Source organism: Rhinopithecus bieti, unplaced genomic scaffold (assembly GCF_001698545.2).
Source record: "Rhinopithecus bieti isolate Rb0 unplaced genomic scaffold, ASM169854v2 scaffold_26546, whole genome shotgun sequence".
Lineage (NCBI taxonomy): Eukaryota > Metazoa > Chordata > Mammalia > Primates > Cercopithecidae > Rhinopithecus > Rhinopithecus bieti.
The window spans coordinates 2,274,394-2,299,299 of record NW_016812367.1 but is presented as its reverse complement, the minus strand read 5'-3'; the positions used below and the strand labels follow the sequence as shown (position 1 = coordinate 2,299,299).

Sequence of the window (24,906 nt, the reverse complement as noted above, 5' to 3'; positions counted from 1 at the left end):
CAAAAAAATAGCCACATTTGAGAAAGTAGTAAGGATTTTTATTGTCAAAACAAGAAATCATAATAGAAGACACAAATAAATTAATTGTTCTCATAATTTTAGACTCCAGGGCCTCTCCATGGAAAGGCCAGCTTCTTATACAGACAAGGTACTATCCAAAACAAAAAACAGGTACTTGAGACAGTGTTCAAGACAATAACTGAACTTGTACACAGTGAGGAGAAATAAAAAGGTGGCTTCCCTATTTCCCTCCCTCAGTAAGGTTATGTGTTGCATCAAGGGATGAGGCTCATTTTGGTGAAAAATGCTTTCATACAGAAAATTTTGCATTCATTCACCTCCCCATACAGGCGTTCCAGGCCCTGACCTAAACAAGGAAATCAAAATAAGGTAACACCATTGGCTTCACATGAACCTCAAGACTATAATCTAACTGTACCTACCATCTCCTTTACTTTTTTAAAGTTTAATGTCCATTTTACCTATACCGAATTAGTAGACTGAATTTTCTCTTAGGAAGTTTTTAACCAAATTAGAGCTAAATTAATCTCACTTTAAAGTGCAAGAAAGGCTCTGCTAGAGTAGTGTTTGTTCTGTGGCATAGAGAGAGGAGCATGCCTCCCCCAGCACTGGCCTAAGAGGCCCCACAAGAAGAACTGGCTGCAGGACAGTGATCCATTAGGTCTACCAAAAAGCAGGCGGACTCAGGGTTCAGCCTAGAAAGAGGGGTCCCTGCCGAATCTGGCTTTTACCTGTACCCAGGTCCCAAACAAATCCTGGGTCCCCTAACTGATAAAGCTGGAGCACAGCACCAGCCATCAAGAGGGCCAAAGTCGTCTCAGTGAGTCAATGAGCACCTCTAAGCCATGATTTGTCAATGCTCACATGGATAGTGGTAAAGGAATCAAGAAGTCTGGGTTTTGGAACAGCGCAAACATTCTTTACCTAGTAAGCAGTGATCAAAGTTCTTACCTAGGATAAATGATGAAAAAATAGGTAATAAGGTCCCCATACACCAGTGCTGAGCATATTTAGTCTAACTTTAAAGTAGTACAAAATGACTTCTTCTATACAACAAGGGCCAACTTTGTACTAATGTTTCTCAAAAACCAATTACATCTCCAGCTCTAGCCTCAATTTAATGGGTTCTTTACTTTATTTATTTATTTGATGGAGTCTCGTTCTGTCGCCCAGGCTGGAGTGTAATGGCGTGATCTCAGCTCACTACAACCTCCGCCTCCCAGGTTCAGGCAATTCTCCTGCCTCAGCCTTCCAAGTAGCTGGGACTACAGATGCCCACCACCACACCCGGCTAATTTTGTATTTTAGTAGAGATGTGGTTTCACCATGTTGGCCAGGCTGGTCTTGAACTCCTGACCTCAAGTGATCCACCTACCTTGGCCTCCCAAAGTGCTGGGATTACAGGCATGAGTCACCACGCCCAGCTGATTAAGTTTTTAAATATACCTTTCCTATGTCAAAGCCAAGGTAAAAGGAGAGTGGGGTGCAAGAAGCCTTCTTTACCAGAATCCCTGGAAAGAAACGGCTCTAAAAGCCAGTGGGTGTGAGCACATTCAAGTCACGGGGTTTGAGGTTATGGGCCCGTGGTGGTGGTTTCTTTCCTTCCACCACTGGGATGTCCATCTTGGGTGGCTTCAAGGCTGCTGGATCTTCAGCCATTTGGTTGGTTTGAGCACGGATCAGTTCCAATGGAGAGGGCTTCTGGGCTCCTCGGTAGGCCTGGGTGGCAAAACTTCCTACAAAAGTGAACCAGAGTGCAAATGATTTCAAAACCAGTAGGCAGCCCCCAATATACAATATGGTAAGATGCCTGCCTTGCCGCTCTCTTTTTTGAAGGCACTGCCTTACCAGAATCATACTTTTGAAGGGATCTCGGTCCAAAGAGGCTCCACTTATCTGACAAGTTTCTGTCCTTATCCCCACTTCCAGAGTCCATGGTGCTAGGATTTGGGCCAGGTAAAGCTGTGGAAGAACCAGAAGTGAACCAGCCCCTGGAAAAAAAAGAACAAAACATATCCTAAAATACCTCTTCCTTCACCCCTAGAAATGTCTCACACCAAAAGAACAGGAACTGAACTATCCCTTCTGCCTCCAAAACCACAGGCTTCAATAATACAACCTCGTCTGCCACACTAGCTTTCCTGAAGCACACAGGAACTCGAAAGCGTCACAGGAAGGGCTCACCTGGGCCTCTGCTTAGGTGAAGAATGTGGAGTGGTGCTTGGGGTGGACTGGGCTGATGCAGGCTGCCTCTCTTCTTTTGTTATCTCTCCACTCTGTAGCTTTAGTTTCTGCTCAGATGGGTAAGAAGAGAGACTTTTTAAAAATGAAAGCAAATTCCAAACAGCTAAGTCTAGGCATAAACAATTTGGTTCGCATTCTAACTTTAAGCACAAGACATCTACAGGTGGAATGATTTCGGATGATCTAACAGGTAGTCCTTTGTTTTTGCCAAAGGACATGGAACTCCATCTCCTCAAAAATTGTGTTCATTCTACACTATATTGTGAACATCCCTGTACTTAAAGCTTTACACTACAACTTTTACTTTCAGAAAAGTGAAGTAATTTCCCCACATTCCCCCAGTCAGTAAAATGGAAGAGCCAGAACTCAAGCTGCCAGCCTTCTTGGCCTTTTAAGCAGGGCTTAAGCTCTTGTCTCGCTGCTGCTCCTACCATGTACAAAGCCCTGCCATTCTCACTCTCCAAGCCAAGACTCAGGCATGTTGCTTCTCTTCAGCTAAATGCTTCCTCTGAGGAGCCTGCTGCATTCTCTCCTCCTCCTCTCCCATAGCCACTCTGGGTTCCCTCAGCACCGTTAGCATTCCTCTAACTGACTCGCGGTCTAGCGGGGAGAGACAGGTCTACATCTCAGCTCTTCTAGATCAAGGTTCCCATGCTGTCTCCTCCCTCCAGGCCTGCCATGCCACTGCTTAGCCCAAGCTGTGCTCCAAACAATGATCACGTTTGAATTTTCTCACTCAACAGATCCATTCAAATAAGTTGACAATCTGTTACAAGAAGTAAGTTACAGCTAATATTTCAGCCATCCTCATGTTCTACTCCTATGGGCAAGACACAGAAAATGAGTTAACCAAAGTCAGTCCTACCATTATGTAAGGTGAATTGCTCAAATAGAATGCTCACTGACCTATAGTGGAAAGTTCTCAGTTAAGTGTCAAAGGCTGATGGTACCCCTCTCTGGAAGCATCGGCCTTGTTTGAAAGCTTAAACTGGCCACCAGCCCAAACCTGATTTCCTATAGCAGTTTTTAAACCTAGCCTGCAAAAGAATCATCTGGAATGCTCATTACAAAATGCAAACAGGGCCAGGTGCGGTGGCTCACACATGTAATATCACACATGTAATATCAGCACTTTGGGAGGCCAAGGCAGGTGGATCACATGAGGTCAGGAATTCAAGACCAGCCTGGCCAACATGGTGAAAACCCCGTCTCTACTAAAAATCAGCCGGGCATGGTGGTGCATGCCTGTAATCCTAGCTATTTGGGAGGCTAAGGTGGGAGGATCACTTGAACCCGGGAGGTAGAGGTTGCAGTGAGCCAAGAGCGTAACACTGTACTCCAGCCCGGGTGACTGCAAACAGGCCACAGTGTTTTATATCCCCACCCACAGGCCACCAGATCCAGGTTATTCCTCCTTATATATAATGTATACTATGATCCTTTCCTGCCTCTTGTGCTCTCCTCACCTTGCCCTCATCATACCCTGTTCAGAACTCTTAAAGCTTGGAACAGACCTGGATTCTGACCCACCCTTGCCTACAGAAGCCAGCCCAAGTTTCTTAACTGTAATTGTGTCTCTTCACAATCTGCCCCTTCAGCAGCTAGATTTCCAGGCTGCTTTGGAAGGAGGAGGAAGCCAACAGGAAGTAAGGCATCAGGAGACTTGGGTTCGGGTACTATGACTGGCTGAATAGATGGCCTCGAACCTCAGTCTCCTCACTGACAAAATATGGAGAAGAGCATCTGCCCCAAAAGGTGATTGTGAGGATGAAATGAATGCAAGGGCTTCACAAATCAAAATGCTATCCGGTATGAAGTGGCTCCTCTGAAAGAAAGTCATTTGAAACTATTCATTCAAATACTTGGCTGTCACTAAATTAACCCTTACTAAACTTCTTCACTTATAGAAAAGAAATAGCAAAAACATTCCAATTCCACATTGGATTTTAACTTGTTAAAATTAAATGCAGAGCATGATGTTCCTTTCCAGTTAAACTGTTACCTCTGTTGAGGCTGCCCAGTTCTCCCCAAGATACTCCACATTTGCTTTATGGTTCCTAAAGTACTTGTATATATATGTAAGCTGAGGCTCTCACTCGATCCTGCTAACCAGAAGTAGCAAAACAGACACCCCCACTGTATAGGTGGATGGATAAGCAAAACTATGAGGATAAGAGCTCGGGAGTGAGACTAACTCCATGGCCCTCAACTAACTGAGCTGGTGACTTCGAAACCACAGCCACATTTCAAGCCATGAACACTGAAGGTTTTGTTTTTTGAAAGTTCCTAAGAGCTTACGTGGAGTGCTTCGGCCACTCGAAGGTACTTGGTCTCCTCGGTGGTGAGGCCCTTGTGAGGTGTGTAGCCAGCATCTCTCAGCCCTGCCTGTCGCTCAAAATGCTGAATGCTTTCCTGGGTCTGTTCTGGGAACAGAGGAGATGACAGTCATGCCCATTCCCCTCTCCCATCACAAAACAGGGAGGACAACATGGATATCTACTGTTCTCCCCAGAAGCAAGAGACCACACTGACCATTCAAAGAAGAGGAGACTTTCCCCAGAGAGATACTGTAGCACTAATTCTGAACCTCACACAAAGGCTGTCTAGCCAGAAAGAAGCCTTCCCTCACACCAAGCTGAAGAGGTTATTCCTAAAGGGACAACTGAAGAAACTTGAGCTCAATACTCCCACCCTCCTCTTAGTTGTACACAGTGACATTTTCTTTGTATTTAGAAATGCAACATGGGGCTGGACGCGGTAGCTCACGCCTGTAATCCCAGCACTTTGGGAGGCCGAGGCAGGAGGATCACCTAAGGTCAGGAGTTCGAGACCAGCCTGGCCAACATGGAGAAACCCCCGTCTCTACTAAAAATACAAAATTAGCTGGGCATGATGGCGCATGCCTGCAATCCCAGCTACTTGGGAAGCTGAGACATGAGAATCGCTTGAACTTGGGAGGTGGAGGTTGCAATGAGCCAAGATCGTGCCACTGCACTCCAGCCTGGGCAACAGACTCTGTCTCAAGAGAAAAAAAAGAAAGAAAGAAATGCAGCATGGAGAAGGAGGCTGATAGCCCAACCCAGTAAAAATTCTCCAAATATGGCCGGGCGCGGTGGCTCAAGCCTGTAATCGCAGCACTTTGGGAGGCCGAGACGGGCGGATCACGAGGTCAGGAGATCGAGACCATCCTGGCTAACACGGTGAAACCCTGTCTCTACTAAAAAAAAAAATACAAAACTAGCCGGGCGAGGTGGCGGGCGCCTATAGTCCCAGCTCCTTGGGAGGCTGAGGCAGGAGAATGGCGTAAACCCAGGAGGCGGAGCTTGCAGTGAGCTGAGATCCGGCCACTGCACTCCAGTCCGGGCGACAGAGCGAGACTCCACCTCAAAAAAAAAAAAAAAAAAAAATTCTCCAAATATAAAACTTTCTAAGAGATTCACCACCCTCGTCACCCACACAAAAAATTTTGCCAAAGAGAAACTGGCCCCATTCAGGCTAGATGGCACCAAGGTACCATCCAGATTCAAACCAGATAGCCTGCCTTGAGCTAGCCAAAGTCTACTGATTCCATGTTTCTCCTGTGTGAAATGGCCCATCCCAGTGCCTGGAACAGCAGACATAATTCCAGTCAACATTCCTTCAGTCTGACTTGATTATCTCATAATCAATAAGTTAGTTCTGCTGTGGAATGAATAATGGCTGACTTTCTGCTTAATCTGTACACAAACCACATAATACACTCTTACATACAGGAATGTGGCAGCTGTGAACCAAAAGATGAGATACCAGATGCCTTTTATGACTTCGTCATTCCTCTTCTAAGGAGGTATTTCCATCAGAAATGGAAGAAAAGAAAAAAACCTAAATGCATAAAGATGTTCTTCAGACTTACCAGGTAGTCACTTGAAAATCTAAAAACAAGGGATTTAATGCATGACAGTATACCAATACCAGGAATTTTTTTTTAATAGAGACAGGATCCCACTATGTTGCTCAGGCTAATTCTCAAACTCCTGGTCTCAAGCATTTCTCCTGCCTCAGCCTCCCAAAGTGCTGGGATTACAACCATGAGCCACAGCACCCAACTAATACCAGGAGTTTAAATGCAGCTTTCCTGCCCCGCTACCCTCCCCGACAACGGAGTCTTGCTCTGTCGCCCAGAGCTGGAGTGCAATGGCGCAATCTCAGCTCACTGCAACCTCCACCTCCCAGGTTCAAGCAATTCTCCTGCCTCACCCTCCCCAGTAGCTGGGATTACAGGCGCACACCACCACGCCCGGCTAGTTTTTGTATTTTTAGTAGAGACAGGGTTTCACCATGTTGGCCAGGCTGGTCTCATACTCCTGACTTCGTGATCCGCCTGCCTCTGCTTCCCAAAGTGCTGGAATTACAGGTGTGAGCCACCACGCCCAGCCTTAAATGCAGCTTTTTAAAACTTAAGACTATAGCAACATCAAAAGTTCATGGCAGTATTAACTGAAAAAAAACAGAATAGTATATTTACTATACCTGGAGTTATATAAAATATGCATGTATGTGGAAATGAGTAAGTCAAATAAATATGAGTGACATTCACATACTAGAGTGTCATAATGTTCTGTACTGTTAGTAAACTATATATGTATTTTTTGAGACAGAGTCTCGCTCATTGCCCAGGCTGGAGTACAGCGGCATGATATCAGCTCACTGCAACCTCTGCCTCCCAGGTTCAAGCAATTATCTTGCCTCAGCCTCCCAAGTAGCTAGGATTACAGATACACGCTACCACACCCAACAATTTTTGTATTTTTAGTAAAGTTGGGGTTTCACCATGTTGGCCAGGCTGGTCTTGAACTCCTGACCTCAAGTGATCCACCCACCTCTGCCTCCCAAAGTGCTGGGATTACAGACCTGAGCCACCACCCCCGGTGGGTAAATTATTTTCATTAAAGAAGTTACATTGTGCTACCCGGGCGTAGTGGCTCACGCCTGTAATCCCAGCACTTTGGGAGGCCAAGGTGGGTGGATCATGAGGTCAGGAGATGGAGATCATCCCGGCTAACACAGTGAAACCCCGTCTCTACTAAAAAATACAAAAAAATTAGCCAGGTGTGGTGGCAGGCGCCTGTAGTTCCAGCTACTTGGGAGGCTGAGGCAGGAGAATGGCATGAACCCAGGAAGCAGAGCTTGCAGTGAGCCAAGATCAAGCCACTGCACTCCAGCCTGGGCGACAGAGTGAGACTCCATCTCAAAAAAAAAAAAAAAAAAAAAAAGTTGTCTCAACTCTTCCTCACCCCTATGGCACTCTACTCTGATGGTGAAGAGTGCTTACTTGTGCTAAAAGAACAATGAATACGTTTTGTAACACTGCTAGAACACATTCTCAAGCTTGTAATATAAAAGTAGTGTTGTTGATTCAACAGATGTGAATAAGAGAAAAAGTATATATAGACCGGGTGCGGTGGCTCACACCTGTAATCTCAGCACTTTGGGAGGCCTAGCCGGGTGGATCACAAGGTCAGGAGTTCAAGACCATCCTGCCCAACAGAGTGAAACCCCAACTCCACTAAAAATACAGAAATTAGCCAGGCATGGTGGCACGCGCCTGTAGTCCCAGCTACTCGAGAGGCTGAGGCAGGAGAATTGCTTGAACCCAGGAGGCGAAGGTTGTAGTGAGCTGAGACCACACCATTGCACTCCAGCTTGGGTGAGAGAGTGAGACTCTGTCTCAAAAAAAAAAAAAAGAAAGAAAGAAAGAAACCAAAGTAAGAGTTAAGAGTTTGGACTTTGGGTTCTTTGTGAATTCACTAGGAAATGCCCAGGACAAATTGATGCCCTCCTGGAAAAGATAAACAAGGGCTTCTGCCTTCAAAAATGAGCCAACCAAGGAGAACCTCTATGTACCTTACCCTGGTAGGGGCACAACTGCTGACAAGCAGAGCCATGTATCTAATTGTTAACTTCCTACAGCAACCTGTACAGCCCTCCAGAATGAAGTTTAGTTAGCTTGTTATAAGGTTAAGAAAAAATCCAAGTTCTCATATCAGGGTTCATTAGGATGACCAATCATACATTCTTAAGACTAAAGACACTTGGACCTGGTCCTCTTCCTGGTAGACCAACTTTGAGCTGTTTAATTACAAAAAAAAAAAAAAAAAAAAACTGGGGCAAGTGGGAAATGCCTGGATATTTGGCCTTCTCCAGCAGAGCCTGAAACAGTGATAGCAGCAGCTGCCAGCCACTGAGCACTGGGCCGTCTGATCCTCACCTCAGCCTGCCATTGACATTCCCCATTTTAGAGCGGGACAGTCTCCGCAGTTAAGTAGCCTGCCCAAGGCCACAGTGACAGATCTGGGAAAATGAGTTTGTATCAACAAAGCAGCAGGAATGCACCTAAATCAGACTAAGATGCTTAACATTTGGCAAATCTTCCACCTAATAAATGGAGCTTCAATACTGACATGATTCAGCCAACCTAACAAACTGACATTTGTTAGGACAAGGTAAGGCGGGCATCTTGCAGGATCATCTCCAGTCCACTTGTAGGAAGCCTCAGCTCTTCCCCGCCCCTATGGCACTCTACTCTGAGGGTGAAGAGTGCTTACTTGTGATCAGAGAATTCATGATGACATGGGTAGCTTTAGCCTTCACCACTGGGACCTTGTCCACACTGTCAATGGCCGATGACAGGGTCATGGCAGAGGAGGGTAGATTGGCCTCTCCTTCCTCCACCTGTTCAAGAGAGGTACAGTACAGAAGCACTTAGGCAGGGCAGGGGAGACACACACCTGAACTTATTCCTTTGGGGAGGAAGTTACTGAAATAACATTAATCTGGTAAGTAAGGAAATCGTTGAAGGGAAGAGTTGGTCATCTCCACCCAGCTAGATAGGTATTATCCAAAGTGACAACAAAAACAGACATTATGTGAATAGTTTACGTTTATAAAGGTGGGAAAGCCAGAATTTGAAAATCTGAGGTCTACTACCTTCCTAGACTATGCCCTTCCAATATACTATAGTACTATGCCCTAAGAATGCAGAAGAAATGCTTATTATGAAGCACTGGCCACATCCCAGGCACTGTGCGAGATCTTAATTGATGAGAGCACTAGGTAAGTGGTTCTCACCCTGTGCCAGGCATTAAAACAGACTGCCGGGCTCCACCTCAGAGTTTGATTCAGTAGGTCCTGGGTGATCTGGGGTGGAGTTCAAGAATTTGTTTCTAATAAATTCCCAGGTGATACTGCTGCTGCTGGTCCCAAGACCACACCTTGAGGACCACTGCTCCCAAGGTTCAAGTAATGGTCTTTTGAAACAAACAAAAAAATCTACTTAGCTCCTCATTTTCAACATGCAAGAGCTGGGAGCCTCCACCTTCTGCAATTGAAACACCTGATACCTTACTCAGGCCTAGCAGGGAGGAGAGAACAAGACTTATTCTTCTTTCTGTGCTTGTCTGGAAGAACTGAGAAGAAAATAAGATGGTTGAAAAAAAAGAGGGGACAGATAAAAAGTACTGAAAAATGTGGTACCCTTACTACAAAACGGAATTTATACCTTTAAGCTGTGACCTTGAGTAAAACCTGAGCCTATGTTTCCTTACTGGGAAGATGGTTGATTCCTAACATGGGGAGAGTTAGGGCAAATGAAAGATCGCATGTGATGAGTCAGGCGGAGCTCTCCTTTGGAGCAGCTGTTTCAAGTTGTCAGTTGTTCCGGCTGAGGCCCCGCAGAAACCTGGAAGCCCGCTCATCCCTTGCCTTGTGGAGCCATCAGCAGGGTGTGTGGCCTGGGAAGCGCCACCAGAAGCCCCGCTCACCTCCTGCTCTGGACCCTCAAGCCCACTGCTCTGACGCCACAGGCAAGCTGCAGCAGGCCTTTTCTCCTTGCACTTTTGCTACCTGTTACGTGGAATACTCTCTCCTCAACAGCAGACTGGGTCATATTTCAGTAGATAATTGATATAGGGAATATCCCCCAGAGCTGTAGGGGGCACTTTCTTAGAACGGAGCTTTCTGCCCTGAGAGTGTATTGGAGGTGGGGGAAAAAACACTCCTTAGAAAGAATCAAATATGGCTCTGCAAAGAGAAAGTGCAGCAGAGAGCCCGCGTTCCTAATACCAGCTACACAGCTAATATTTACATTCCCTTCACTGAATCCCCACAGCACCTCTATGACATAAGGTATTCCCAGCTCTCAGAGGGAGACACTGGGGCTCAGGGTGCACTTAGTTGTGTGCCCAAGGTCTTGCTAGGACAGACCACCTGGGACTCACACCCAGGTCTATTTCAGGGGACCCTTACTGTGTACTGCCTGTCAGGCCCTGAGCTATCATATGGCTCAAAGTTCAGAGAAACTGTTAACTACAGGTTAGACAGCATTATGTGAACTTGGTGGGCCTACGTTATTCAGGCAACAGTCTAGCCTTTCTGTATTCTTGGTGGCTGGAGAGTCAGAGGGGAGAGAGTCCCTGAGATCGGGAAACAGAGACTCCAATAATACGAACCTACGAACTAGACTGCACAAAAGACTGTGAGGTGTGTTCGGAGTGGCCTTAGGAAGGAGGCAGTTCTTACGGCCACGGGCAAAGGCAGCTGAGGCTGGAAGAACAGCATGAGGAGAGGTACAGCATGTGTTCAAGAAAGGGCCAATTTTTTTCCCCAATCACAAAATGAGCATTTTTTGGGAATCTATGCCAGGCCCTCGGCTGGATTTTGCAGATAACAGTACAAACCTAGACATGGCCCCTGTCCTCAGGAAGCTAATGGAGGGTAAGAAAGCAATGCAGGAATGACGACGGGGACCACGGTACCATGGGGAGCTCAGAGGAAGAGGTGATGGCCTTATCAGGAGGACGGAGATGTCAAGCAAACTGTCACAGAAGAGACTTTTGAGCTAAGACTTAAAGGGCAAATGGAGTGGGAGAAGGGGTGAGAGGACGGGATGCGGATGGTAAACATCCTAAACAATCAGGGCAGTGTGAGCCAAAAACTGACAGGCAGAAAATACGCTGGCTGGCCGGGCGCGGTGGCTCAAGCCTGTAATCCCAGCACTTTGGGAGGCCGAGACGGGCGATCACGAGGTCAGGAGATCGAGACCATCCTGGCGAACACGGTGAAACCCTGTCTCTACTAAAAAATACAAAAAAAAACTAGCCGGGCGAGGTGGCAGGCGCCTGTAGTCCCAGCTACTTGGGAGGCTGAGGCGGGAGAATGGCGTAAACCCGGGAGGCGGAGCTTGCAGTGAGCTGAGATCCGGCCACTGCACTCCAGCCTGGGCGACAGAGCGAGACTCCGCCTAAAAAAAAAACAAAAAAAAAAAAAAAAAAAAAAAAAAATACGCTGGTAAGTGCGAGAATTTTAGGTAACTTGCATGGTTCAAGCACTGGGTAGGGGAGCTGAGGAGATACAGGCAAGACTTAGATCACATGGAACGTAGATCATGCTGAGCTTGAATTTAGCTCTGTGGGGAATATGGAAGAGTCTCAGGAGCAGACAAGGCCATTCTAGTTTTGAATTAAAAAGAAAAAAACGGGGGGATTTAAAAAACCATCTATTGAGTACACTGTACACTGTTCGGGTGACGGGCACACAAAAAGCCCAGACTTCACCACTATACAATTCATCCATGTGAACAAAACCTCAGGTCACCCTAAGCTACTGAATTTTTTTCTTTAACAAAATAAATAAAATCTTAAAGAAAAAAAGACAACTATAACTGAGGCACAGAAAACACATACAGGGAGTGGTTGCTGCCCAGTTCCGTGGGCACAGGGAGCCGCTGAAGGCTCCTGGAGCAGAGGAAGGATAAACGGGTTGCGTATGCCAGAAGCGGCCAGCAGGGTCAGATACCTTGGCGAGGTGCTGATACTTGCGTTCTGGAATCACTGGCTTCCAAGGGACGCTGCCCATGTCCGATGGAGGAGGAGTCATGGGCGCAGGGTCCTCGAGGGTATCATCATAGCTGAGTGCCCGGCGGTATATCCCGATGGGCAGGGACATCTTGCCTAGAGGCCCACTAGCCTCAAGAGCTAAGAACAGAGATACCTGTCAAGACAGGTTCAGCAACTGGACATACTAGTAGCTTTGAATTAATCTGCAGGAAGGAAAGCTCTGAAATACTCTTGTTCTTGGACAGAGCAAAATAGCTTGTTCTGGAGTAGCTAATCCCGTTCAGGAAAGGCAGTGGTACCAATCCCTTCCTCTATGCCTGACACTTTGGGTGGTCCACTGAACCCACTCAGCCGTCCTAATCCTTTTTTATTTGTTTAGAGACACAGTCTATGTTGCCCAGGCTGGAGTGCAGCGGCACCATCACAGCTCACTGCAGGCTCAACCTCCTGGGCTCAAGTGCCTCAGCCCAGTGAGTAGTTGGGATTATAGGCATATGCCACCACGTCCAGCTAATTTTCATGGATTAGGAAATGTGAAGTTCCATTTAAAGGTACGTGACCACAACTTCCAAGTACAGTTTGGAATCAAAACCCAAACCTATCTGATTTCAAAGCTGTGTCCTTTATGCCACAGAAGCCACCCCGCTACTGCAATACGAAGGCTCTCAATTCATGCAAGACTGAGGATATGAAATGAATGAGCATACGAAGTTCTCATTCCCATTTCATAGATGAGGAAACTAAGGCCTAGGGGTAAAGTGAGCTTCCCAAGTTCATTCAGAAAATGGCTGCCTGGGGCTCAGCCAAGGTCTGTGGATCCTCTACCTTCCTTTCCTCACCAAAGAAAACAGCACTGCAAGAAATGTTGTCTGGCATCACCTGTGGTTTCAAATGTTCTGTATGATTTATTCCAACAGTAGAGTCACTTTCCATCACAGAAATTATTGACAACCACTCTCGCAAACCACCACCAGCTGATCCCGCCATTCCTGTCCACTGGAACTGACGCCCAACATGTCTGGTTGTGATGCAGGCACTCTCGGCTGTGCCAGACCAGGGAGCCAAGTTCATTGTGTTTCGTTTGCTAACCCTTGCATATCAGAACTAATGTCCAGAGCCTACCTGAGAGGCGACATTTTCCTGTTGCTAAAATCATATAATCACATTCTCTAAGACATCAACCTGCCTGGCAGTAAGTCCAAAACCACAAAAGATTTCATTTAAACGGCAAGGGGACCAAGCAGCTATCATTATTATTACTATTGCTATTAGTAATAATTAACAAAACCATAGAAATAAAAAGAGGATTAGAGGTTGCCAGGGAGTGGGTGGGGGGCAGTGAGGATGCGACTGCTAATGGCATGAGGTTTTCCTTTGGAAGTTATGAAAACGTACTGCAATTTGGCCGGGTGCAGTGGCTCACGCCTGTAATCCCAGCACTTTGGGAGGCTGATGTGGGTGGATCACCTGAGGTCAGGCGTTCCAGCCTGGCCAACATGGTAAAACCCCATCTCTACTCAAAATACAAAAATTAGCCAGGCCTGGTGGTACGTGCCTGTAGTCCCAGCTACTTGGGAGGCTGAGGCAGGAGAATTGCTTGAACCTGGGAGGCGGAGGTTGCAGAGAGCCAAGATCGTGCCACTGCACTCCAGCCTAGGCAACAGAGTGAAATTCCATCTCAAAAAAAAAGAAAATGTACTGCAACTAGATAGCAGTTTTGTTTGCACAACCCTGTGAATATACTAAAAATCACAACATTGTTCACTTTCGGTGAGTGAATTTTATGGTATGTGCATTACATCTCAAACACACACAAGCAAATAATAATTACTAAGTCTTCCTCCTTGCTAGACAATTACATCCCTTATCTTATCTAATCCTCACTAAGCAGATACTCTTCCCATTTTCCAATTTCCCATTTTCACAATCAATTTGCCCAATATCACCTAGCTTGAAAGAGTGCTCTGGGAACTGGAACACAGACCTGAGCCAGTGCACACACTGCATGCAACACACTAAAAAGCATGCACCGAATGGGCACAACCCTACGGCTCGCGATGGCTACATGGAGTTTACGGTAAATCACAGCAACAATGAAAGACAAACTAAAACAGAGCTGATGATGTTAAGACTAGAGATGGATCTATATTGGGGAATGCAGGAGACTTCTGTTAATCCACCTAGTTGGGAAGCAATTTCAAAAACATCTTAAAGATTCCCACTGAACAGCCATCCTAAAACCAATCAAGTCAGCTAATATTTACTAGAAAATATGTTCGTATACAGACAGACCAAACGCATTCTGGGCAGTAAATACATATTTATCACTATCCCATTTTTACATATTTTGTTTAATCTTCACAATCCTGAGAGATACGAACCATCATCTTTCTTCGTCATCATCCTTTACCAAGAATCAGAAATTAAGTGATTCAGATTTAATTAAAAATCACTTTCCTTTCTCATGAAACAATTCAAGTAGTCATCAATGGTGTCAGTAACCCAGAAATTGACTCATTAAGGGTTGCTGTGAGCATTTTCATGATTAAGTTCAATCTGCCATTTAAGCAGGCTGGTGCCTTTTTACCAAGACTTCCATCCCACCTCCCCACCACCCCCAAAAAGGTGAGTTTTATCACTTTGGTACATACTACAAGAAGGTGAGTTTAATCACTTTGGTACATACTACAAGAACTGCACAACTTATTCTGAATTCTTATTTGATAACTAGGAAAGTAACAAACTTACCATAATACCCTTAAATGAAGTGACTACTCTCTGTAAGTTAAAAGTTTCATACTATGGCTGAGCAACTAATAAAATATTTAAATGATGCCAATCTAAGGCCGGGCACGGTGGCTCACACCTGTATCCCAGCACTCGGAAGGCAAGGCAGAAGGATCACCTGAGGTCAGGAGTTTGAACCAGCCTGGCCAACCATGGAGAACCAGGTCTCTATTAAAAATACAAAAAAGGCCGGGTGCGGCTGCTCAAAGCTGTAAATCCGACATCTTTGGGAGGCCGAGACGGTGTGATTCACGAGGTCAGGAGATGGAGACCATCCTGGCTAACACTGTGAAACCCCGCTCTCTACTCGAAAAATACAAAAAACTGCCGCGAGGTGGCGGGCGCCTGTAGTCCCAGCTACTCGGGGTGAGGCTGAGCAGAGAATGGCGTAAAACACCGAAAGACGGAGCTTGCAGTAGCTGAGATCCGGCCCACTGCACTCCAGCCCCGGGCGACAGGGAGATCCATCTCAAAAAATAAAATAAATAAAATAAATAAATAAAATAAAATACAAAAAATTAGCCAGGCGCAGTGGCAGGCACCTGTAATCCCAGCTACTCGAGGCTGAGGCAGGAAAATCACTTGAGCCTGGGAGGCGGAGGTTGCGGTGAGCTGAGATCATGCCGCTGCATTCCAGCCTGGGCAGAGTGAGACTCCATCTTGAAAGTAAAATAAAACTGGCTGGGCGTGGTGGCTCACACCTGTAATCCCAACACTTTGGGAGGCCGAGGCGGGCGGATCACAAGGTCAGGAGATCAAGACCAGCCTGGCCAATATGGTGAAACTCCGTCTTTACTAAAAATACAAAAATTAGCTGGGCGTGGTGGTGTGTGCCTGTAATCCCAGTTATTGGGGAGGCTGAGTGAGGAGAATGGCTTGAACCCAGGAGGTGGAGGTTGCAGTGAGCTGAGATTGTGCCACTGCACTCTAGCCTGGGCAACAGAGCAAGACTCCATTTCAAAAAAATAAAATAAGCCAATCTATTCAGTCTAAATACTCGCCTGGTGGCAGAGATTAACCATTAACATATAGTTCAGATAAAATGGTTTCTATCTAGCTTAAAACATTAATAAGGGCAAAACATGATTTTACCAAAAAGAATTAAGTTTACCAGGCACTTCTGGTTGTCTTGAAGCCATTGAAAGACTGGGATCCAGGTGCTTTTTCTATATAGAATTCGGAGCTGAGTCCCTGCCACCTAATAAAATAACAAAGGGCATTTTCTTATGGTGAACACCAAAGAGCAGCACCAATGCTGTTCTTCTGACAAGCACACAGAATTTTATGGCTTGTTTACAAGGTTGAAACACACACACAGGAGCCAGTGGGTGACAAACATGCCAATGAAAAAAGGATAAAGTCAAAGGTCTCACCACACCCGTGGCTGATCTTAACACCTGTGAGATGACAGACCTAAGATGCCATACGTGGTGAAGTCACCTTACCACAGTGAAATGATGTGACGACTAAGCTGACAGACAGATGTTAATGAGGAACATGGTCCAGCTGCTGCAAATTAGCAAAGCTTCCCAGGAAGAGTCCATCCAGAAGTTCTAATAACAACAAACAGCCAGCATTGGAACAGCCCGTCAGAGTCTGGCAAACACTTGTTTATTCCCCACAACAACTCTGCAAGGGTTATTACACTCATTTCATTATCTTAACTCACAGCAAGCGGCTAGATACTACAGTAGGGAAATTCGCTCTTTACTGCTAACACTATAAACTATTTATAGCGTTTATCTTGTCTTTTAATCCTTGCAGCAAGATGGCAAAGCAGATATTATTTATCCCAATTTTTTTTTTTTAACGTAGTCTCGCTCTGTCGCCCAGGCTGGATTGCAGTGGAACGATCTCTGCTCACTGCAAGCTCCGCCTCCCGGGTTCACGCCATTCTCCTGCCTCAGCCTCTCAAGTAGCTGGGACTACAGGCGCCCGCCACCACGCCCGGCTAATTTTTTGTATTTTTAGTAGGGACAGAGTTTCACCGCATTAGCCAGGATGGTCTAGATCTCCTGACCTCGTGACCCGCCCACCTCGGCCTTCCAAAGTGCTGGGATTACAGGCGTAAGCCACCGCGCCCCGCCCCATTTTTTTTTTTAAGCTATCTCTTACAGAAAGGATATCCCAAATTTAAAGAGAAGGAAACTGGACGGGTGCGATGGCTCACGCCTGTAATCCCAGCATTTTGGGAGACTCAGGCGGGCAGATCACTTAAGGTCAGGAGTTCGAGACTAGCCTGGCCAACATGGTGAAACCCTGTCTCTATTGAAAATACAAAAATTAGCTGGGCATGGTGGCGGGCGCCTGTAATCCCAGCTACTCGGGAGACTGAGGCAGGAGAATAGCTTGAACCCGGGAGGCGGAGGTTGCAGTGAGCTGAGATCCAGCCACTGCACTCCAGCCTGGGCGACGGAGTGAAACTCAGTACCAAAATAAAATTAAAAAAATTAAAAAATTTTTAAAATAATAATAAAGAGAAGGAAAATAAAAATCAGAGGAGTTAAGTAAATTTGTCCACGGTCATAGATAAGTGGTCCGTGTGCAAGGTAGGTAGTTTCATGCCGTTTACAGGGGAGTTAAAGCGAGGGCCTGAGAAAGTTACTCTGTTTTTGAGCTTGCTACACCGTCCCTCTATCCCGATAAGGCTCAGAGAGAGCAAACCAGTTATTGATAGTTCGTCACGAACGAGAGTCGCAAAGGCCGAGTTCAGCCATCCTGCCAGTCCAGGGAGCATTCCCGCCCCAGACACATCCCCTTCCCCTTTCCCTGTGCCTCCACCCCCCAGCTCACCGTTCCTCTGCCTCTCCTTCACAATATACAAGACGGTGCCGCCAGGATATGAAAGGCTGGCTGCCTCACCCACCCCTCCATGCTAAGATTAGGGCTGGGACCCTAGCCGAAGGCAGGGTCTGGGGAGAAGAGGCTGAGGACAAGCCGTGGGGGCTCTGGCTGGGCTGGTCCCACGAAGAGGAGGGGAAGCCCGTACGGGAGCTGCAGAGCATCCCCGGAGAGGAGCCCCATCACGGAGACCCCAGAAAGGGGAGCCAGGGAGACAAGAGGCGACCCAGCCGAGCTCGGAGTCGGGATGAAAGGTTAAGGGGTGCGGGGAGAGGGGAGAGGCTTGGGGGGCCCCCAGATCGGGCCTCGCCGGAAGCGCCCCTCCTGATCGGCAGAGAACGCAGCCCCAAGGGAGGGCCCAGGCCCGCCATCTGTTCACCTGTTATCCTGCTGCCGCGAGACTGCCTGCGGCCCGGAGTCCGGCACTAAAAAGGTTCTGAGGGTCCACGTCTCCCGAGAGGCTGTGGCGTAGTCTGGACACAAGCCATGGTGAGAGCGGCAGCGATTTCGAAGGTCCCCAAGACCCGCTAGGCAGCACTACCTACCCGGCGGGCAGGCAGCCCTGCTGATAAAGCCTCCGGAGACCGCGGGATCTCGCGCGAGACTTGGCCCAGAGGCGCACAGGGCATACTGGGAGTTGTAGTCCACGGTCGGGAGTCCCCACCCTTCGCTGCCCAGCTGGTTGTGGAGCCGCAGCTCCGAGCGTGGAATCCTCCAGCCCCAAGAGGAGACGCCACACTTCACCACTACTTCCTCAGCGCGTGTGCTGTGCCTGGGTCCGTGACAAGCTAAGGGAAGCCGCTGGTGGCATAGTAAAATGACACCCACAATCCCAAGCCCTCAAGGCTCATAAAGGGCTGCCAAGTGCGATTACTTATCTTGTTTTTCTCACTTCACGGAGGTGAAGCTGAGACTGGGAGAGAAGTCACTTCGGTTAATAAGCGGTGTAGTGAGCACGGACTGTCTCCCGAAACAGCGGGGTTAGGCAGGGTTCATACTAGTAGCTGAACCAAAAAGGGGAACCGACCTCACCTGCCTCCCCTAGGGAAGGCGATCCTCACATGATTTCCCTTTTACATTAAGGAAAGTGAGGCTTAGAGGCGCCAGCTGAGGTGTCAGTCACATCCTGAAGGAAGACTTCTCTTATCCCAGAAGGGTTCACAAAGAAGACGAAGCAACGAAGTTAAGGCAGAAGCTGCAAAAATCCATCCCCGTTTCTACCCCAGTCCAAAGCTTGCCATCAAAACTCATCTCAGGAGACCTATGATTGGTGGTGTGGCGTGAATGCCACATTTAGATTTCAGCATTTGAGGCTTCCAGCCATACTGGCAGAACTGAGAGGCCTTGCTCATGCAACTTTAAACTTAAGCACTGTTTCCAGACCAGGGTGCTTGAGTGCACTAAGAATTAAAGTCTTCGATGAATTACATAATTAGCTTATGAACAGCACAATTACATTGCAGTAAAATTTTGTGTGTGTGTGTGTGTGTGTGTGTGTGTGTGTGTGTGTTAAAGGTGTTCCTTTGTTAATTTGGAGTTTTTAAAATATGCCATATTTTTTAACCTCTGTGGAAGCAAAGCTGGCACCTTGCTCTTTATCCACCACAGGAAGGGATGTGTATCACCTCTCAGTCAGAAAAGGAAGAAATAGCACTTTGCACCCTTATATAGATCATAAGGTGGGATCATCTCATTTATTTCTTAGCCACAAATACATGAAAACTTAAGACTTTCCTGGAAGGTACTATTTGATTAAAACAATTTTATCTGGCTGGGCACGGTGATTCACACCTGTAATCCCAACACTTTCAGAGGCTGAGGTGTTGGAGACCAGCCTGGCCAACATGGCAAAACCCCATCTCTACTAAAAACACAAAAATCAGCAGGGTGTGGTGATGAGCATCTATAATCCCAGTTACTCTGGAGGCTGAGGCAGCAGGATCGTTTGAACCTGGGAGACAGAGGCTGCAGTGACCTGAGATCATGCTACTGCACTCCAGCCTGTGCTACAGAACGAGACTCCATCCCAAAAAAAAAAAAAAAACCACCAATTTTATCACTAATAATTGTGGTACCAGTGTCTGAAGCTGCCATGGTCTTGGTGCATGGCACCTATGTGAAAGCACCTATTTCTTTTCCACAAATAATAGACTGTAAACTTTTTTTTTTGAGACAGGGTCTCACTTTGTTGTCCAGGCTGGAATGCAGTGGCGCAATCTCGGCTCACAGTAACCTCTGCCTCCCAGTTTCAAGCGATGCTCCTGCCTCAGCCTCCCGAGTACCTGGGACTACAGGCGCCTGCCACCATGCCTGGCTAATTTTTTGGATTTTCAGTAGAGATGGGGTTTCACCGTGTTAGCCAGGATGGTCTCAATCTCCTGACCTCATGAGCCGACTGCCTCGGCCTCCCAAAGTGCTGGGATTACAGGCGTGAGCCACCACCCTGGCCAAACTTTTAATCTTAGCAATTTTGTGGGTTTTTCCCCTCTAAGTGGGTGTATTTTTGAGGAGAAGCTAATTTTTTTTTCTTTTTTTTTTTTTTTTTTTTTTTTTTTGAGATGGAGTCTTGCTCTGTCACCCAGGCTGGAGTACAGTGGTGCAATCTCAGCTCACTGCAACCTCTGCCTCCCAGGTTTAAGCGATTTTCCTGCCTTAGCCTCCTGAGTAGCTGGGATTACAGGCAGGTGCCACCAGGCCTGGCTAATTTTTGTAGCGATGGGGTTTCACCATGTTAGCCAGGCTATTCTTGAACTCCTGACCTCAGGTGATCTTTCCGCCTCAGCCTCCCAAAGTGATGGGATTACAGGCGTGAGCCACCACGCCCGGACCAAGGAGGAGCTAATTCTTTTAATGCCTAGATTCCCATGCAAGCCTTCTTCAAGTAAACTATTTTGCTAAATGGTTTTTGTAAGCTTCCTGTAGGGAGGATTAAGTCACAACTGAATCACAAGATTTAAGAATGGCCCCTCCTGGCCAGGCGTGGTAGCTCACGCCTGTAATCCCAGCACTTCGGGAGGCTGAGGCGGATGGATCACGTGAGGACAAGAGTTCAAGGCCAGCCTGGCCAACATAACAAAACCCTGTCTCTACTAAAAATACAAAAATTAACTGGGTGTGGTGGTGGGGTCCTGTTAATAGCAACTACTCAAGAGGCTGAGGTAGGAGAATCGCTTGAACCTGGGAGGCGGAGGTTGCAGTGAGCTGAGATTACGCCACTGCGCTCCAGCCTGGGAGACAAACTCCAACTCAAAAAAAAACAAAAAAGAAAAAAGAAACAAAAAAGGAAAGGAAAAGGTAGAGGGAAAGAGACAGGGTGGCAAGACTCCCTCTGAAAGACCTAAGAAGATGATTACTCACTCAGGAGGCAGAAAAGGTGAGGCAAGGCCAAATCATGCCTCGGGGTCTTCAAATTAGACCTTGAGGAGCCTTCATTTCTTAAGAGATCAAGGTGCTTTTCTTTGAAATGACATAAAATCTACAGGAGTGCTAAAATTAAATCCCTGTGAGGATTGTTTCTCTTTTTTTTTTTTTTTTTTTTTAAAGACAGGATCTCATTCTGTCACCCAGGCTGAAGTGCAGTGGCACAAAAACAGCTCACTGCAGCCTCTAACGCCTGTGCTCGAGTAATCCTCCTGCCTCAACCTCCCCAGTAGCTGGAATTACAGGTACGCGCCACCACACCCAGATAATTTTTTTATTTTTTATAGAGACGGCGTTTGATTACATTCACCAAGCTAGTCTCAAACTCCTGGCTTCAAGCGATCTTCTCACCTCAACCTCCGAAATCACGGGCACTAGCACTACAGGCGTAAGTTATGTTAGCCTGGTTTTTCTTTAAGGGACAGGTTCTCATTATGTTGCCCAGGCCAGTCTCAAACTCCCAGGCTCAAGCAATCCTCCCCACTCAGTTTCCTGAGTAGCTGTGACTACAGGCCCATGCCACCACACACCTGGCTTGCTTTTTAATTATCTGACAGCAAAGTGCTGAATACATTAATTGGTGCTAAATTTTTCTCTTTGGAGGCCTTGGGCTCCTGTCTTGCCAGTGAGCTGATCCCTCAAGGCTGAGCTCCTGGCTCCACCAGGAGTTGAAAGCCATCTAGAAGCTCCCCAGGTATACAGGTGGTGAAAACAAGTTTCAAGCAAAAGGACTGACCAGGGTGTGTGTGTTTGGAGAGGAGGGGGCGGGGGGCCTGCACACTTTCCCTGACTCATTTCCTCATAGAGGTACTTATTTACACTAGAACAGGGACTTTCAAAGTAGTTTTATTATCACATCCCAAAGTAAGAAATACTTTTACGTGGTGCTCAGTACAAATACACATTCACAAAATTCATAAAATGCTGGTGTTTTCCATTCTATTCCTTTTCTTTTTTTTTTTTTTTTTGAGACAAGAGTCTCACTCTGTTGCCCAGGCTGGAGTGCAGTGGCCTGATCTCGGCTCACTGCAACTCCACCTCCCAGGTTCAAGTGATTCTCCTACCTCAGCCTCCCAAGTGGCTGGGACCACAGGTGCCCACCACCACGCCCAGTTAAATTTTTTTTTTTTTTTTTTGAGACGGAGATTTCAACTCTTGTCGCCCAGGCTGGAGGTGAATGGTCACATCTCAGTCCTGCAACAACTCCGTCTCCCGGGTTCAAAGTGATTCCTCTGCTTTAGCCTCCCAAGTAGCTGGACTAAAGGCACACACCACCGCCCAGCCTAATTTGTAAGTTTTAGTAGAGACGGGGTGTCATCATGTTGGGTCAGGAGCAGGTCTCGAACTCGCCGACCTCAAGTGATCCACCTTCTCGGCTTCCAAATGTGCGGGATTACAGGCATGAGCACCCGCCCAGTTTTTTTTTTTTTTTTTTTTGAGACAGAGTCTCAATCTGTTGCCCAGGCTGGAGTGCAGTAGCACGATTTGGCTCACTGGCAACCTCTGCCCTCAGGTTCAAGAGATTACTCGTGCCTGCCGCCTCCTGAATAGCTGGATTACAGGCGTGTGCCACCACAGCTCAAGCTAATTTTGTATTTTTAGTAGAGATGAGGTTTCACCATGTTGGCCAGACTGTTTCAAACTCCTGGCTCAAGCAATCCACCAGCTCAGACTCCCAAAGTACTGGAATTACAGGCGTGAGCCACCATGCCTGGCGTTCTATTTCATTTCTAATTTAAAGTTGTATATGCCGTGTGGGCGCGTGGCTCAAGCCTGTAAATCCCCAACACTTTGGGAGCCGAGATGGTGCGATCACTAGGTCAGGAGATCGAGACATCCTGGCTAACATGGTGATTACCTGTCTCTACTAAAAAAATACAGAAAATACGGCGAGGTGGCGGGCGCCTGTAGTCCCAGCGACTCCCGAGGCTGAGTCCAGGAGAATGGCGTAAACCCGGGAGGCGGAGCTTGCAAGTGAGCTGAGTCCGGCCACTGTACTCCAGCCTGGGTGACAGAGCAGACTCGTCTCCAAAAAAAATAATAATATAAAATAAAATAAAGGTTGTAGTTGGCCGGCGCAGTGGCTCAAGACTGTAATCCCAGCACTTTGGGAGGTCCGAGACGGGCGGATCACGAGGTCAGGAGATCGAGACCATCCTGCTAACACGGGAAACCCCGTCTCTACTAAAAAATACAAAAAGCTTCAGCCGGACGAGGTGGCGGCGCCTGAGTCAGCTACTTCGGGAGGCTGAGGCAGGAGAATGGCGTAAACCCGGAGGCGGAGCTTGCAGTGAGCTGAGATCCTGGCCACTGCACTCCAGCCTGGGCAGCAGAGCGAGACTCCGTCTCTAAATAAATAAATAAATAAGTAAATAAATAAATAAATAAAGTTGTAGTAGCAACCCCTAAATTAATTTCATAACACACTAATAGTCTTGAACCAGTTTGAACCCCAGCCCTGGAGTCATACTCTTGGGCTGTCTCCTCAACCCTCACTCACTGTCCCCCAGAGGCCTGTTTTATTTGGATGGGGATTTTAGAAGGCAGGAGGCATGCTCAAACAGGCTGCTTCTGAGCTCCCCTCCCAGCCCTGCCCATCTGCAAAGAGAGTGGGTGAGGATGCTCCCTGCTTCCTGGGCTGGGGCCTGGCTCTGTAGGGTCAGCAGGTGACGTTGTTCTCTCCGTTTCACTGCCTCCTGCATCTTCTCAGTTGGTTCTATCCCTGGAGATAAGCGGTATTTTTTATTCTGGAAGGTTCCAATGTTTAGCAATGTTAAATAGTTCCAGCAAGATAAGGGCTAAAGGTGTTCCCGATGGATTTTCTAACAAGGGATTTGTTGGAGACACAGGTGAAAACAGTTTCACTGGGTGCATGGGGCAAGGCATAGGAAGTGCACATTATTCAGGCGTGGGGCTGAAATGGACAAGAACAAGAGGTAATAACCAGAGAAGCCAGTTTTCTGAAGTGGGAGAAATCTGAGTATATGTGTGTGGGTTGCTAGAAAACACCAGGAGGTGGGGTGGGGGTAAGGAGTGAGAAGGGGTAGGGGGCAAATTGATTTCTAAGATAGTCCTCCCTGGTCCTACAAAATGGCATGGAGTGGCTTACAATAAAACCACATTCTGAAACCAATGTCAACACGCACCCCAGGGGCAACCATTAACCGTTGGGAAACTGGAGCCAGTGAGTAATTGTTCCAACCTCTCTTCCTTTCGAGAGGCCTTAGTGCCCTGAGAGGCCCCAATGGGATTCGGCCCAGAAGGTCCACAGCAGAGTCCTTGATGCTGCACCCTGTCATTGGCCTCCTTTCCTTCTTCCCTGTCCTACTCTGCTAATGTCCTCCTGCCTCCAGACATCACTTCCCAAATAAACTACATCCATAGTCCTCCAAAAGTGTTAATACAGAAATACGGATGTAGCTAAAACATCACTATCTGGGAGGAGAGGAGCATACATATGTAGCCAAAGGGAAAGGGGGTCACATCAGAAGGAATAGGGGCTGGGACCCAGAGCCAGGGGTACAGAGGAATCGGGAACTATAAGGAGGTGAAGAATTGAGACAACATAAAGGGAAACAGGTAACCCTGCTGGGCCCTGAGAGCCACAGGTGGTCTCTCGACCCATGTATCCTACAGCCGGCTGTACATGGTGTCACCCCTTTGGAGAGCCAAAAGAACCTGACTGCTGTACTCGGGTCGTTTCTCCTCTTCTTCCTCCTCG

At 47.2% G+C, this 24,906-nt stretch overlaps 1 protein-coding gene across 5 annotated transcripts; it reads right to left on the bottom strand.

Moving 5' to 3' along the window:
- Positions 1 to 16: 16 nt before the first annotated feature.
- KIAA1191 (KIAA1191 ortholog) lies at positions 17 to 18,356 on the bottom strand. 5 transcript variants are annotated; one of them, XM_017896079.1, is made up of 9 exons: positions 18,145 to 18,356; positions 16,370 to 16,477; positions 16,036 to 16,122; positions 12,097 to 12,275; positions 8,850 to 8,976; positions 4,564 to 4,688; positions 2,206 to 2,312; positions 1,870 to 2,012; positions 17 to 1,757 (listed from the first exon to the last, which is right to left on the bottom strand). In XM_017896079.1, exons 3-9 carry the CDS (start codon positions 16,061 to 16,063, stop codon positions 1,549 to 1,551), a joined length of 918 nt encoding a protein of 305 aa, XP_017751568.1. In that variant the 5' UTR covers positions 16,064 to 16,122; positions 16,370 to 16,477; positions 18,145 to 18,356; the 3' UTR covers positions 17 to 1,548. The 5 variants fall into 5 exon arrangements, with proteins under 5 accessions (XP_017751568.1, XP_017751569.1, XP_017751570.1 ...); XM_017896080.1 differs by lacking the exon at positions 16,036 to 16,122; XM_017896081.1 differs by lacking the exons at positions 16,036 to 16,122; positions 16,370 to 16,477.
- Positions 18,357 to 24,906: the final 6,550 nt, after the last annotated feature.

Bases quoted from the DNA above. Each gene is read 5' to 3' on its own strand.
- KIAA1191 (XM_017896079.1), bottom strand. From the start codon at position 16,063: ATGGCTTCAAGACAACCAGAAGTGCCTG. The intron at 12,276-16,035 runs GTAAACTTAATT...CTCTGTTCTTAG, and splicing joins AAGACAACCAGAAGTGCCTG to CTCTTGAGGCTAGTGGGCCT. The intron at 1,758-1,869 runs GTAAGGCAGTGC...TCACTTTTGTAG, and splicing joins CCTTCAAAAGTATGATTCTG to GAAGTTTTGCCACCCAGGCC.